Below are 14595 nucleotides of genomic sequence, written 5' to 3'. Positions count from 1 at the left end.
CAGAAACCTAAGCTTTCATGCTGCCTGGCATCTAATGCAACCAAAAAGTGGTGTAGTATCTACTGACCAGTAGGGGTCCTTAAAGTAGAGCTGAAAATCAACACTAAAAGTAGTTTTCCTTGAGCTACAAATGCAAACTTTGTCCTTTAGCATAGAACAAATTACTAGGCATTGAAATAGGAAAAGAAAAATATTAAGGACCACACAAGACCTTAACAGAGATATAAGGACAAATGAGCAGCTGGGTCATATCAAGGGTCCATTTAATTTAGCACTATCTTGCACTTTGACTTACAGCTTTTTCCCTGGAAGTGTGCAAAAATGGGGAAGTACATGCCAGATATACTTGTCCCAGCTCCAGAGATTTATGAAATTTGGTTTTCTTAAACCACAATCAGCATTTTGCCAGACGAAGTGGCATCTTTAGTTTTCAGATCCCTAACAGAGATCTTCTCCAAGATAGTCCTTTAAAAGATGCTTAGGCTCCTGCCAAAACACTACCAGCAGAGTGTGTGTGCAGGAACAGCAGGCATTTTTCAGAATCACAATATGCAGCAGCAGAAGTCCAAAATGCTGCATTCTTTTCAAACGACCTAATTGACAGACTAGTAATGCAGCATCTAAAACTGCCATCTGTGTCATGGGCATTCACACCTTGTCTTGGCAGTCACAAGCAGCTTCTGAAGCAGGTTACTGCTGCAACTGTGACTGACTGCAAATCAGACTCTGGCCTACAGCCCCCTGAACAGACACATCACCTAACACACACTTTCTGTGTACATTACACGAACAACCCAGATTTTTTTCAGAGTGCCCCAACCTGCTTAAGCAGGTTGACTTTAAGTTAGACTGCTAGACAGATTAGAAAGTTTAGACCTAGAAAAAAAGAGTTAATTTTTTTTCTTACTTTCAAACAATAATACCCTATGATGCAGAAGAATGAGATGACTGTGTGTAGGATGGCCAAAATCCTCAGTGTGGGCTCCATGTAGCCACTGCTTTCTTCCAGGACATAATGCACTGCAATGACCCTCTCATCATCACTTTCCAGGATGTTCAACTTGGTACTTTCACCATCAGATACCACAGGAAGCTCCTTTTCTTCTGTCACAGCAGATGTGGAGACCTGTTTAAAACAATATTGCAATATTCTTTTGACAGGAGCTTTACATTACTACAAGTTAAGTTGTTAAGCTGAAAAAATGATACCAAAGACAAAATAATTGTAAAGAAATTTTAAAGAACTTTTGCTTTTGCATAAAAATGTCCAAAAAGAATACTTCAGCAAGACCTTTTCATCTGGTTACACCATTCTGTGAAAATGTGTTTTTTCTTTCCTTTTTTTCCCACTGTCTGTCCATGTTACCAAATCTGGTCCATGACGAATTTTATCACTTCAAATTCAAGAAAGGGCACAGCCCTCTTAGAAGAAATGCTTGACAGTAGTCTTTATCATCACAGCTCTCTGTCAGAAAATTATTCAAGTCCAAAGACTCCAGAGTTGCATTAATGTTACAAAAATCTTGACAAATTCAGTGATATTCTAGGCAGCTTAAGATCATGTGACTCCCGGCTGTAAAAACCCTTTCAGGTGAGTGCAATGGCACAAGAAAACATCTCAACTGACATGGATTAAAGTTACCTGTGAAGGCTCAGCTTGGCAGCTTCACTGTACTGGGAAATGGAGCATCTGAGGCAAGGGTTTGACTCTCAGCCTCCTGCCTTTGTCCTAGCACAATGCTCTATCAACAGCTATCTGTGTACTGGAAATCTATTTTTACTTCACACAAACATTACAGCTGTCACCATGTTAGATTTCTGAAGTGGTAGGATGAAGCAGGTATTTAACCTGTTAGGCTAGGCAGTTGTACCATAACATATTGACTACAAAACATATTGACTACAAAATCCAGATGTTTTCCAGTGTGCAACTTAAATAGTAGTATTTTTAGAAATTTACCTTATAGAAAAGAAGGATGAAGTTGATGGCAAAAGCAACAAATAACGCCAACATCCTCATGTTGTAAAAGTTTCGTGCAAAATAATTCTGAAAAGAGGACAGAACATAAATACACTTTGCCTAATAAAGATTCAGCCATCATTAGTAAATTGCTGCTGAGAGGGGTTTCTTGTGGGTTTTTTTTTCCCTTATGGAACTTTTAAATAAAATTATAAATATTAAAAAAAAAACCTAACAAACATTTTGAGGGATGTACAAGTTCTCTCCTACTTGACACATGCAATAATGAATAAAGAAACTTTCATTTCACTCCATTTATAAAAGATGAAGGATTTCTAATTGCCTCTTACTTATTTTTCATTCTCCTCTCAATACACTTTGAAACAACACAGAGACATGACAAAGTAAGAGCAATGTAATAATACAGAAGTCTCTATCTTCCCTGCAGTTCAATATTCATACATAAAGCAAATTGCCACTTTTACCAAAAAATAAAAAACTCTGCATATAAGTTTATCTTAAACATCTTCTACTCCTAAATCAACTGCATTTTTACCAGGCCAGCAATAATTCATATGTGACCTGAGTACCATGAATTGAAAGATTTTCTGACATTTTGATGCTATCCAAAGGACTGCAGAAAAGTATCTTTTCCCTTCCCGACAACACACAAACCTTTACAGCACACATTTTGAATATTTTAACACTCCTACAGGAATTCTGCCATTTTTCAGCCCTAATCATAGATGACTATTAGTGAATTATAAAATGAAACAATTAGAAAAAAATTTAGCTAAATTCACACGATTGTAATGGGACCAGCCTAAAAATGTACCTCAGTTCAAAGGCCAAATTAAAACACTTAATTTCTTAATAAGATTTTGACTGCAGTTTTGCTATATTCTCATGCTAGTAGTAGACCATCCCTACACAATTATATACTGTATGCATAGCAAAAGTGTATTTCTTTTTGCTTTGTATTTCACTCTGGCCTCAGAGAATATAAATGCATTTCAAGCAATTATGGAGCACATATTATCTGATATTTTACTGAGAGACTCTGAGATGCAGTTTTACATTTTCATAAAGTCTTATTTTCTACAGGTTTTGAAAAGTTTGACAAATACTGACTTGATATTTCACCAAAAAAAAATCTGCAACATCTTTTCTTATTCACTTCAGGTTAAAGCACTGTATCTTAGTTGGTTCTTTTTAAAGGAGAGCTTGTAATTTCCCAAAGGTGTCTCTCAGGGAAGGAGACATCTTACTGTCTTACTGGCTGCTGTAAAAATTCAGGAACTTTACTACCATAAAAATGCATGGATGTTTTCCATGATACACAGGCATCTCTGAATGTCTAGGCTTGAGACAATAATTGTCTTCCTAAGCATTAATATCTTGTATACTAAGTTATTTGTGTGTTTCTTTTCTCTAATATTGCCATCAAACCTTTGCTTCATTGTCCTTTTTATGGACAATGGTGGATAGAAGAATGTGGTCCAGCAGATGCTATTTGTCTTGATATTGTTAGAATATTGTGGTACATGTCTCTTCCAACAGCTAAACACATAAGTTAGAGAACAACTTACAAGAAGCTTCTGCTGATATGCTATGATATTCTTCCAGAAAACTGATTCCTGAACTTCTGGTTCTCCATATCTGTGTGTATGCAGTTGTCTTAATTTCTGTTTCCCCTTATCTTCTTTGGTTTTCTCTTCTTTTTCTCCATCTTCTCCTCTTAGGATAAAAATGAAGGCAAAATAATATGTCAAATTAATAAAATTGTTAGATTAAAATCACACACTGAAATAGGCTTTTTTGTGAAAAACACATTGAAATTCCATCTTTTAATGAGGCTCAAGTTGCCATGACTCATGCAGTTCATGCACATGACAAATATCCCTCTTCAGTCCAAAGTGCTGGCAAAGGTGACAGTCTGGTTAAGGCCACAGATGAACTTACTGGTTTGGCATCCTGAAATGGGAATGCTAGTTGGTAGAGGCAGGTAATCAAAAATCTGCTCGCCTTGCCATCACAGGCTCTTCATAATTGTGCAACTGATTCTTGCAGTGACAAAATGTCTACAAGCTGGCAGCTCTATGTCTGCATGAGTGTCTACATGTTTAAGAGCTCCCCTCCAACCTCATGCACCTAAACAATCCATTTCCCACAAAGGCTGCAGAAATTTTTGGTTCTTCTTGCACTTACAAGTCAAACCTCAAGTTTTAAATTCTGCATTTCTGCCCACCTGATGGAGTCATAAGTACCCACTCCAGGAGATGAAGTAAGATTTTGTCAGCATCTGGTGTGTGAGTATCACCATGCTGTCTCATTAGAGAAAGTCAGAGTTCACAGGCTGCCTTCTCCAAACATTTGATCTAAAGAACTGTGAATTGTCTTAGAAGTTAATTTGAACTGTCAGCATGATAGATGAAAAGATCACAGAAGTCTATGTGAAGCCAAACCAGAGTGAGAGGCAACTTCTAAATTACATTATTTATTTCTCTGTTCCTATCTACAAACGGAATGACTGATGTCCAAAGCAGGCTCCTCTTCCTAGAAGACATTTGATAAACTTTCACTTGAAAGTTTGTCACGTCAGGAGTAGCTTCAGGGCAGCTAATAGTGCCAGGCACTGTACTCTTGGCAGAGAATACAAATATTACTGCAACTCACACAGTCAAGCAGAGCAATCAACAGTGAATGGCCTTCAAAAGTCAGGAAGACTCTACCTCACAAAGTTATAGTGGCCAAGTTAGAAATTTTCTGCACTTGTTAAGAAGAATTTTTGTCATGGACAAGTGCTTGTCATGCCAGAAGAGCATGAGAGTTTGAGACTAAGGGATTCTTAGAATTTTGATAGTGATAAATCAGCTACAGAAACTGTACATAGAAATGTACATGTATCAGGAACCATAAAATACAGGGATGGAGATTCACAGTTTCTACTGGTTAAAACCAAGCACTCTATTTGCTTTCCACTGTTTTATTCTGAGCTAATGGCATTAACATTAGATTTTAAGATGTCCTAAAACGGTTTAAATTAATATTGATCAAATATCTTCATAAATATGTGAGAGTACTTTGTAATTCATTAAAATTGTACTGGAATGTTAAGGTTTTGCAAAATGCAAATAACTCAGAACATGTCATAGCAAATGGGAGAGAATAAAGCAGATTCAGTCTCTATCACTGATGGACAGCAGGTCTCTGGAACTCAGATGCTCTTAGAAAGTTTTCAAAATTTTTTTTCCAGTTTTAAGATTTGCAAAGGGAAAAAAAATCCACCAAGCACATACTAAAATAAATTAAATAAAAATTAAATGGACATTACAAAGGATGCTTCTGGGAAGGGAAATGACAGAATCAGTGTGGTGCTTATAGGGCATTTCCTTGCAAATGTGCACATATGAGGAGAATTGTTTAAAAAAACACTCCAGCCTAATTGGAATGAGAATTGACAGAAAATTAAAGGCAAAGGAGTACAAAAAAACCTGAGGTTTTTTTCAGTAAAACAAAATACTGGGGTTTTTTTTGTAGGATCAGAAGTTAAAGTAATACATACTCAGCTTTTTCAGGTTCTGATTTTGTTTCTTCTTTCTCTTCCTTTTCATCTTCTTTCACCTTCTCCTACAGAAAACCAGGATATAAAACTGTGTGTAAATATTATACAGTACAGAGTTAGTTAAAAGAATACCCAAAATGCAGAATATTAGGGGGGTTTTGGGCTTTTTTTGTTAAACAATGGAAAACTTGAAAAAATATGATTGAGTTACATTAACGAAGAGAGGCAATTTAGCGCTGAATTAAAAGCAGTCGAAAATATTATGTCCTTAGAGAAAGCTGTGGAAATTCAAGTTTGTGACATCAGAAAGAGTAAACATCAATAATTATACATGATTCTTTAAAAAAAAAGTCAGAAAACCCAGAAAAACAACGATGCAAGTTTTATTTCAAGACTATGCTTAATATATGAGAGAAATAGATATCAGAAATAGAAGATGCAATTACCTGGATTTTTTCCTGTACCTCGGGCATTGGGGCTAAGGAGGGAGTGCTCAGTAAATCACTCAAACCAGCATTTGGATTGTGAGGGATCAATTTATACTGTCCACCTTCTCGTTTCAAATCCAAACCAAATATATCTGAGAGTAGATCACTCTCTTCTGTTAGAGTCTGCAGATCTGTCAAGTCTTCTGCAGGCAATGCAGCTTCCGTTGGCTTCCTCTCCCCTTCTTCTTCTTCCCCACGCACTTCATCCTGAGTGGGATCTGGCATATTAGCCAACAGTTCAGCCACCTTGATTTTCTTGGCTCCTTCTACCAGGCTTCCTCCAAGCAGCAAACTGCATATGATGCGAAAAAAGCCCCGGACAACACTACAAGCAAAATGTAGTAAGCCCACCAAAATGCTCCAGTAGGAAGAAAACAAAGCCATGACCATGTCCTTCATGGTCATTTTCTTCACTTTTTTCATTTGTTTCTTTAGACTCTTCATGCTGAGCATTTTCATAACAGTCATTAAATTATACTTGAGAGCTACTAAAGCTGACTTCATGGTCACAAGAGAGAAGAAACCCATTCTAGGATCTTCTTCCTCAGGATTATCTTTGTCATTCTCCTCTTTATTAGCTGACCTTTCATTCAGATCTGACTCAGAGATCTGGGCAGCCAGTTGCATTTCAAAGATTGTATCCTCACAGAAGTTAACAAAAAGCTCCATCTTTTCTTTCTCTCCACCTTCATTTACAACATCAAATATAAACTGTCTCTTTGACTCTTTTACCTGAGGTTTTTCCCACTGAGTCCGACTTGACTCACTTATTTCAAAATAAACTCGTTCAATGCGCTTTGCACTGCCCATGATTTCTATACGTCCGAGGAAAGGCTGAAAGTAATTCAGCACACTCTCTGAGAGCTCCAGGAAAGTCTGCAAGCGCGTATCATGGGGCATGTGCTCTGACAGATTGGTCAGGAGAACAGCCACATTGAAACCAATGTCTTTTGCAGGCTCGTGGAATCGTTTCACAAACTCCTCGTAGTCTAAAGTCTCATTCTCATCTGTTTCAGCACATGACAGCAGAAACTCCGTTTCAGACTGAGTGTAGTGCTTATGGCTTTCCATTGCCCTGTGAAAATCCCTCTTCGAAATGATCCCTTTACCATCAGGGTCATATTCTTTGAATGCATCAGAAGAAGTCAAATCTTTCAATTTTAGGAACATATCAAAAAATTTCAGAATCATCTCCACATTGTTTGATGATTCCACAAGCATATCGACCATCTGCTTTCCAATAGTTCCATTCACAACATTACCTAGAGATAATGACAGCATATTAGAGATAATATCAGCAAATATTTTGGCAAAGAAAAGTGTATTATAATGATTAGTGAAGCAATCAAAGAGAAAGAATGATAAATTATTGGATAACACACTTACATGAGGAAGCTAGCTATGAAATCTGGAGTCTTTTACTATCAACTCTACCCTAAGACTTGGAAAAAATGTGATTAAGTATTTGCAATTACAGAAAGGAAGAATTAACAACTCCTGTAGAGAGAGATTGTACATTTAATGCAGTGCTAAAAGTGGGGTAGCATATAATAAATTTCCCTATAGTGCAGCACAGACAGATCTAATGTCACTAGTTCACTAATATTTAGATGAGCAGCTCAGTAGGCTCCATATAGAGCACAGCCTACAGTACTAAGAATTTACTTTGCTTTTTAGTAACCTTCTATGAGCCTAAAGCCTGGGCAATCAAAATTTCAGGACCTTGAACATAGTCACTAGATGAATAAGGCCTGTTCTTTATGGATATGATTACTACCAAAATAAATGCAATATATTAAGCTTTTTAATAAAATGACTGACCAACACTTTCATCCCCAGAATTCCGGATTTCAACTTAAATGTAAAAGCCATTTAACCATCTAACCCAAAAGATAAGTCAAGTTCACAGAAAAAACCCCAAACTTCTGTTAGCTCCAGATTTTATAAAGTTCTGGCATTCAGAATTAACATAACCTATGTCAACAACCCTACTTAAATCTCCCATTTACTTTCAGACCTGAGAGGTCTTCTCACAATTGAGACATGAAAATTAAAAAAGCAAAGAAATATAGAGCGCTATTTCTCAAATGAAGAAAATTACGAAGGTAAAAACTTTGCTAGAACAACTACAAAAGAGATTTCACATTTTTCTACCTTCCAGCATAGACAGCAACATGACAACCATATCTTTCTGAAGATCCATTAATTCCTTCAATAGTTCAATTTGACTGGAATCCTAAACAACAAAACAGTATATAAATATAAATGATATATTGCTTTCTTTGACATTTATTTATGTGCATGCATATTTCACACTGTAAAAAGCAGACTTAGAAATTAAGAAGCTAGAAGTGTCAAAAATGGTAATACAGTGAAAATATACTTAATTTCTTAACTCCTCACAGTATATTTACACCATCATCTGTTTAGAAAGAGTAATCTAATAAAGACAAAACTGAACATGATAAAAGATTTAAAGCAATAACTGGGTATGTCAAGGTCACAGGTGATGCTTCTGTAATGTTTTCTGTCAGCTAAAATGTTGTCACTTTTGGCGTCATCAAGTTTACAGCCATGGAAAATTGTACAAACAGCAACACGAGTAGCACATAGAGCTCAAAGTATAACATGATTCAAAATGAGCAATTTCATTATAGGTCACTGAACTTTTTGGAGGGAAAAAGGAAAGTTGAAATAAAATGTTAAAATATTTATTGATAAAATTCCATTAGTATATCCTTAGACATGCATTAAATTGATTTTTAGCCACTTCTTATCTCATTGGGTTTAACGAGTTTACTATATCACTTGCCTGGAGTCTGTCTGGATAGAATTATTCAACTACTTAATTTCTTCCTCAGTGATACACTGTTCTATCATGCCATTGATAACAAATACTTGAGCAATGCTTGACTTCAGTGAGTGGTACAACAACCTCAAGTACTTTACGGCTGTGGCAGGATGCTTTGTCCTGATAAAGCTTATCTGCTTGGCCTGGAACCCAGTCAGGAGATAAAGCAGTGTAAGCCATCTGTGGTAAGCTACCATAGTGCTGCTTCTTAGTGTTCAATATGCTAAAAGGCTGGTCTGGCTTACCATCTTTAAACACACACCTGTCCCTTTGAAGTCAGACTTGAAAGATAAGCTGCTGAACTGACCTAGAGGCCTATGACTGCCAGCCTTCTTTCTGCTATAAAAATTCCATGACACTTTCATAGTTAGATTCTTCCACAAACTTGATGTATATGGCATTTCTCCCTTGGATTTGGGACACCTCTCCACAGTTACTTTACAAGGATTGAGAGAAAGAGGAAGAAGTACACCACAAAATGGAGTATGATAAGATTCATTCAACTCTATGTAATATTTTTCTACTAGCTTGCATATAATTGCATTAGCAGAATTGCTTTCATATGATGTGCTTTGACAATTAGTGTTATATTTGACCAGTGGTTTTAGTTTTTATACTGTGTAGTAAGTAATTCTGGTTAAGATCTGTCTGTTCAATTTTCTTAATAACTAACTCATCTTTTATAAATTTATCATCATTAAAACTCATAGGACATTGATTTAATCACACCTCTGTAATTCCTTAAATTTAAACTGCTAAAAAATATGAAGCTAAGGAAGGGTTTACTTTCATTTAAACCCCTTTCTGTGAAGGAGTTTAAAATACAAAAAAGGTTTTCTTTCTGTTCTTCAGACTCAAATAAAAAGACTTTATAATAAACATTGTCTAAAGCACCCACTCCACCATCAACAATGACAATTTGGATCTTGGATTGCAAACTGCATAATTTGGAAATAACAAGATTTTTAATTGATTTGCCCTGCAAGTTTTCATTACAAAACTTTTAACTACAAAAGTTATTTACAACTCAGATTATCTTTGTTCATTTGGATTGAAAACTGTACTTTCTTTTTCTACCTTAGATTCTTAAGAAGTATTACTATTATCACATTGTTCCTTCCTGGTACAAGATAGAGAATTCAAATGCAAAAAAAAAAAAAAAAAAAAAAAAAGAAAAAGGAAAAAAAAAAACCAAACTGCAAAACCCAAACAAAAGAGTGATTTAATTTTGCTCCTGTTAAAATCTTGCTTCAAATATTCTCCAAAAGTGCTCTGGAAATTCATGATTGAAAAAAACCCCAAGTATTCAGCCTAGGCACGTCCCTCTTACAGACCAAAGCCATACAGCAACTCCTTCTAACTCCACTTAGCCACACTCAACACTTTTGAAAACTGGTATTTCAACATAATCTGAAAAACACATTGAAATATTCTTGTAATAAATATAAATGAACAAAAGAGCCCATAACTATTCTCGTATTTCCTGCTAGACCCTATAAAGAGCTTCCAAAAGCCAAAAGCTTGAACTCCAAGCAAGAGAAAGAAACCATCATTATTTATAGTGATGCATTTGGAATTATACACTTGGGAGTGTTTCTGTCATCCCAGAGAACACCAGGAGTAAGTGCACACACCTGTTGTGCACAGCTGCTGGGCTATCTTTGAAAAGGCAGGATGAGTATCGTTATTTTCTAGATTCTGTAATCAAAGATGCTGTGAAGCCATTCTGGGCACAGCTGAGACTATAAATTTGTCATTACTGTAAAAGCAAATCTTGCCAATAGCCACATCTTATTTCATAAGCAACACATAGCTACCACGTGTCTGCCTTATTGTCAGTAACTACTTAAATACCTCTTTCCAGTTTGCTTTAGTGGAAGAGGAAGAAGCACAATAGCCTTCACCATGGCCTACCCAAACACTGACTATTTTAAAATTCTTTAAATAACAAAGATGTTTCAAAACCAAAACAGTATCTACAGGCACTTTTAAATGCACTTCAGGAGAAATTCAATGCATTTATCTTGAAAATCATGTTTGACTGTGATGCCATTTGTGGGAAGAAGGTTTCTATGTAGCCATAAAGAATGAGAAGTGTACCGGTAGCTCAAAGTCCACAAGTGTCAGCAAGCAGCCGACTTTCCTCCATTAAGTTCCAAGGGCAGGGAGAAAAATAATTCGATCAAGACTACTTCAATTTATGCAAAGAATACTTACATGGACACCTCTGGAGACAAATAATGAAATGTAAAACCTCAGAGACTTCAGAGCTGTATTTCTAAATAACACTTGTACAAGCTGATGATATTTTTCTCTAAACATATTAAATTATGCAAAAAATCAGAATCAGCACATTCAATTAAAATGAGTAATTCTTTTAAAATTTAAGAAGTTGAAAATTGCACTGCTTAAGGATAGGACTCCTTGCACCTCATTTTCACACTCTAAATAAGTGTCTCTTCCAGTCCCCTTCACTCTTTCTACAGCTTATGAAATGAGTACTCACATCCAAAAGAAATTCACTCATTATAAGGTCTGACTACTCTCTACTGAGAGTGAAAAAGGTTTATATGAAAAAGGTTTACAGACATGTGTTGAACTAGGGTTTAATAATGATGAATCAGGGTTCAGCGCAGGAGCTATCAATGAACATGATGGGTCCTGCATAAAAGGAAACTGCAGAAAACACTGTGAGAGAATTTTGGTATAGAAGACCGGAACTGAGAGTTCTTTTTGAATATCAGTGATATACTTCGTTTGCAGTTTGATCTAATCTGCTTTGTACCTGTGGCCGGTGATCCCATTACAGGTCTGCTATTCACACGCGTTCTAGTTTTAAAATTTTCTCCCTCAATTTTATTGTATTCTATCATCTCTGGCTTTTATTTTTTTCTACCAACTGTTTTTATTAATGTTTGTTTCTCTTTTACAAAAATGCTAGTGACTTATGAAGGAAGAAGTAAACTAAAAAGATACCTGAGAGAGCTTCATCTGCATGTGGGCAAACACATGAAGGAAACCAACTACAGCATCCCACAGCCTGCTGTGTGCCAGACTTTGCTGATTACCAGTACATGGCCCCTATTGTTCAGGCAACACAAAAAAAAAGAAAAAAGAAAACCAAAGTTTGTTTGCAAGAAATTCAACAAAAAGAGGAAGAAATACACATAAGTGCATAGTTTAGGGTTGTCCTTTAGAAACTTCTATCAAATATTAAACATATCTAGAATTATGTATTTAATAACACCACTGACTGTAAGAAAATAACCTAATAATTACTCCTAATAACTTGGCCTGTTTTAGCCAAGTCTCAGTATACTAATTCAGACCCCCAAAGTGTGTATCTGTTTGCAACTTCAAACAATAAGTGCTTAAGGGATACAAATCCTCAAGCTGTTTCTTCTTTATGTAGTTCTGTAAATTAGGAAAAACCTTAGAGAAGGTTAAAGCAAAATTCACATAAGGGATTAGAGAATCATTTTCCTGATTTTCCCCCCAGCATATTGTAGAGCACAGCACTAAAAAATACTTAAAGAAAATTCTAAAGAGTAGTGACAGTTATAGACAAATATTTCATTCTTTACCTTCATATATAAACAAATGCACTAAAATAATGTTGAAGAATAAATGCATCTATATTATATTTCTATGTCATACCTAGCTACTTTATATCTTCATGCTAAATGTATGAGGAATTTCCTTTCAAGTTCATAACATTCTGAGGAAATTAATTTACCTGGATATACTCTGTGAGAGTATTGAAAACTTGTTTTGCGACCTGGATGGCTTTGGAAAAATTTCTTTGTCCTTGTTCATCAATAACATCCTTCCCAGAATAATACCAATAGAAATCACTGATGGACTCCTAAAGAAAAAACAGTTGTGAGAGGCATAAAGAGATTCTGTGGCCAAACTGGCTCCAACTGGATATTCATCAATATAAGAAAAAACAGTGTTAGACAGTTCTAGTTCTAGAATTTATTTAGTTTATAAAGGCTTTAAACAAACCACCCAGCGACTCCCAAGTACTACTTCAAGGATTGTAGTTTCATCTCAAGGGAATCAATAGGAAAACAAATACAGGGAAAGAAATAACTTAAATACCCCACAGCAAACCTCAAAATAAAACAAATTAAAATTAGATGACTTGGTGTCTGATCCTAGAAATACAACAACCTGCATTCTGAAAGGGAGTGCTCAGTAGTACTGCCATGCTGCATGCTGTTCATTAAACAATGTCTCTTTATACTGCCTGCTTGACACCTAGTCAATAGTGGGAGCAAATGTTGCTTTGTGTGCATGATTCCTCTCTCCATCTTCCCCAAAGGCAAGCTTATTAAATTTTCAACAAAGTAAGCAATGGAATGAAAATCATTCACAACTTCTACAGAGTGCAAAAAGATAGAAAGCAATGTTGATAACAGCAGCACTGTAAACAAAAATAAAGAAAAAGAATTTTCAATGTCTGGAATTCTCAGAGCAAATAAATTAATGGCTAAAGGGAACTTAACTAGATAAACACTGTAAAAAACCCCAAGCCATAATATATTATTGTGTGCAGTAATTTTCTGAAGGAAAACAAATATAGGTAAAAATTTTGAACAGTTATAACAAAATGTTTTCACATTCACATGCTGCAATCTGGATACAAAGCAGATTTTTTTCATTAATTTCTACAATCTTGTGACAACTAAATGTTCTCATTTTAAAAGGATTTGAAACATAGTTAAAAATAGATTACTGAAAGGGTTTTTAACACACTGCCTTCTGCAGTTTTTTTTTTTCCTTTTGCCTTTTTTTCTCCTTCTTAGAAAATGTGCTATTCTTATGCTTCACTCCACTCCAGCACATGGGCACTCATTTACAGAGCGGCCAGTGCTCAGCCTAAATCAGAATATGGATGAAAAGGCAGCTGGCTGAAACTGAATTTGAGCAATACAAAAAACTTCTCATTCACAGGGTAATTTCAGTCAACACCTGTGCTCAGGGACCCACTGAGCATGGCCCCATCTTCTGCTGCTCTCCTTGGTTAACAGCCTCCATCGCATTCCTGCGGATAAAGCCTGGAACCAGTCTTTCACATGTATGCTGCCTTTCACTCTCCCTGAATAAAGTAGCAATTCTTAAAGAAATACAATCACTAGAGAATTTCAGCCTTTCTCATCAGCTTGGGCTACAGGGACCAGAATAAGCATGATGACAAATAAATGTGCTCCTCTAATAAAACCTGTATAGAAGTAAGTAATATTTTCATCTATGTACTCATATAGAAATTACTTACCTGAACTCTCAATAAGTAATCCACAGTAGAAATGATAATATTAACAGTTGTGTTGTTACCAGTTTGAGTTCTCAGGTAATTCTGAAAATCTAAAAATTCAAATAGAAGTTTAATTTAAATTTATTTAAGTTTTGAAACACTTCTGAAAATTAATTCTGGTTTACGATGGTCTAGAAAAGTTTAGCTTAGAGACATGGATTGGATTTTCTTCTCTTTCTTTGTTTTTTTTGTTTATTTTTTTTTAGTTGGGTTGTTTGTCTGTTTTTGTCAATAAATCATTGTAAGAGTTTTCACATCTTATTGCAGAGATCACATACCAGAGAACTTCTAAAGCCAGAACCTTGTCTATATATTTCACCTGTAACTTGGCCTTACTTTAGTCCATTTATGACTAGAACTACATCAATATCAATGCAATTATACTTAGGATATATTTTGTTAAGTAAAATT

General features: G+C 35.6%; 1 protein-coding gene across 4 annotated transcripts in view; it reads right to left on the bottom strand.

Moving 5' to 3' along the window:
- Positions 1-14595, bottom strand: part of RYR2 (ryanodine receptor 2) — a 379393-nt gene that overhangs the window by 20579 nt on the left and 344219 nt on the right. For all 4 annotated transcript variants that reach the window (XM_058020341.1, XM_058020342.1, XM_058020343.1 and 1 more), the window contains 9 exons: positions 14146-14234; positions 12601-12729; positions 11841-11945; positions 8168-8249; positions 5972-7275; positions 5526-5590; positions 3550-3697; positions 1961-2047; positions 908-1126 (listed from right to left, as the gene is read on the bottom strand). In XM_058020341.1, coding sequence (XP_057876324.1) covers positions 908-1126; positions 1961-2047; positions 3550-3697; positions 5526-5590; positions 5972-7275; positions 8168-8249; positions 11841-11945; positions 12601-12729; positions 14146-14234 — 2228 coding nt within the window. The remainder of the gene's footprint in view (positions 1-907; positions 1127-1960; positions 2048-3549; positions 3698-5525; positions 5591-5971; positions 7276-8167; positions 8250-11840; positions 11946-12600; positions 12730-14145; positions 14235-14595) is intronic.

Source organism: Melospiza georgiana, chromosome 3, assembly GCF_028018845.1.
Source record: "Melospiza georgiana isolate bMelGeo1 chromosome 3, bMelGeo1.pri, whole genome shotgun sequence".
Lineage (NCBI taxonomy): Eukaryota > Metazoa > Chordata > Aves > Passeriformes > Passerellidae > Melospiza > Melospiza georgiana.
The sequence above is the reverse complement of the archived record's forward strand: the minus strand, read 5'-3'. Positions and strand labels throughout refer to the sequence as shown.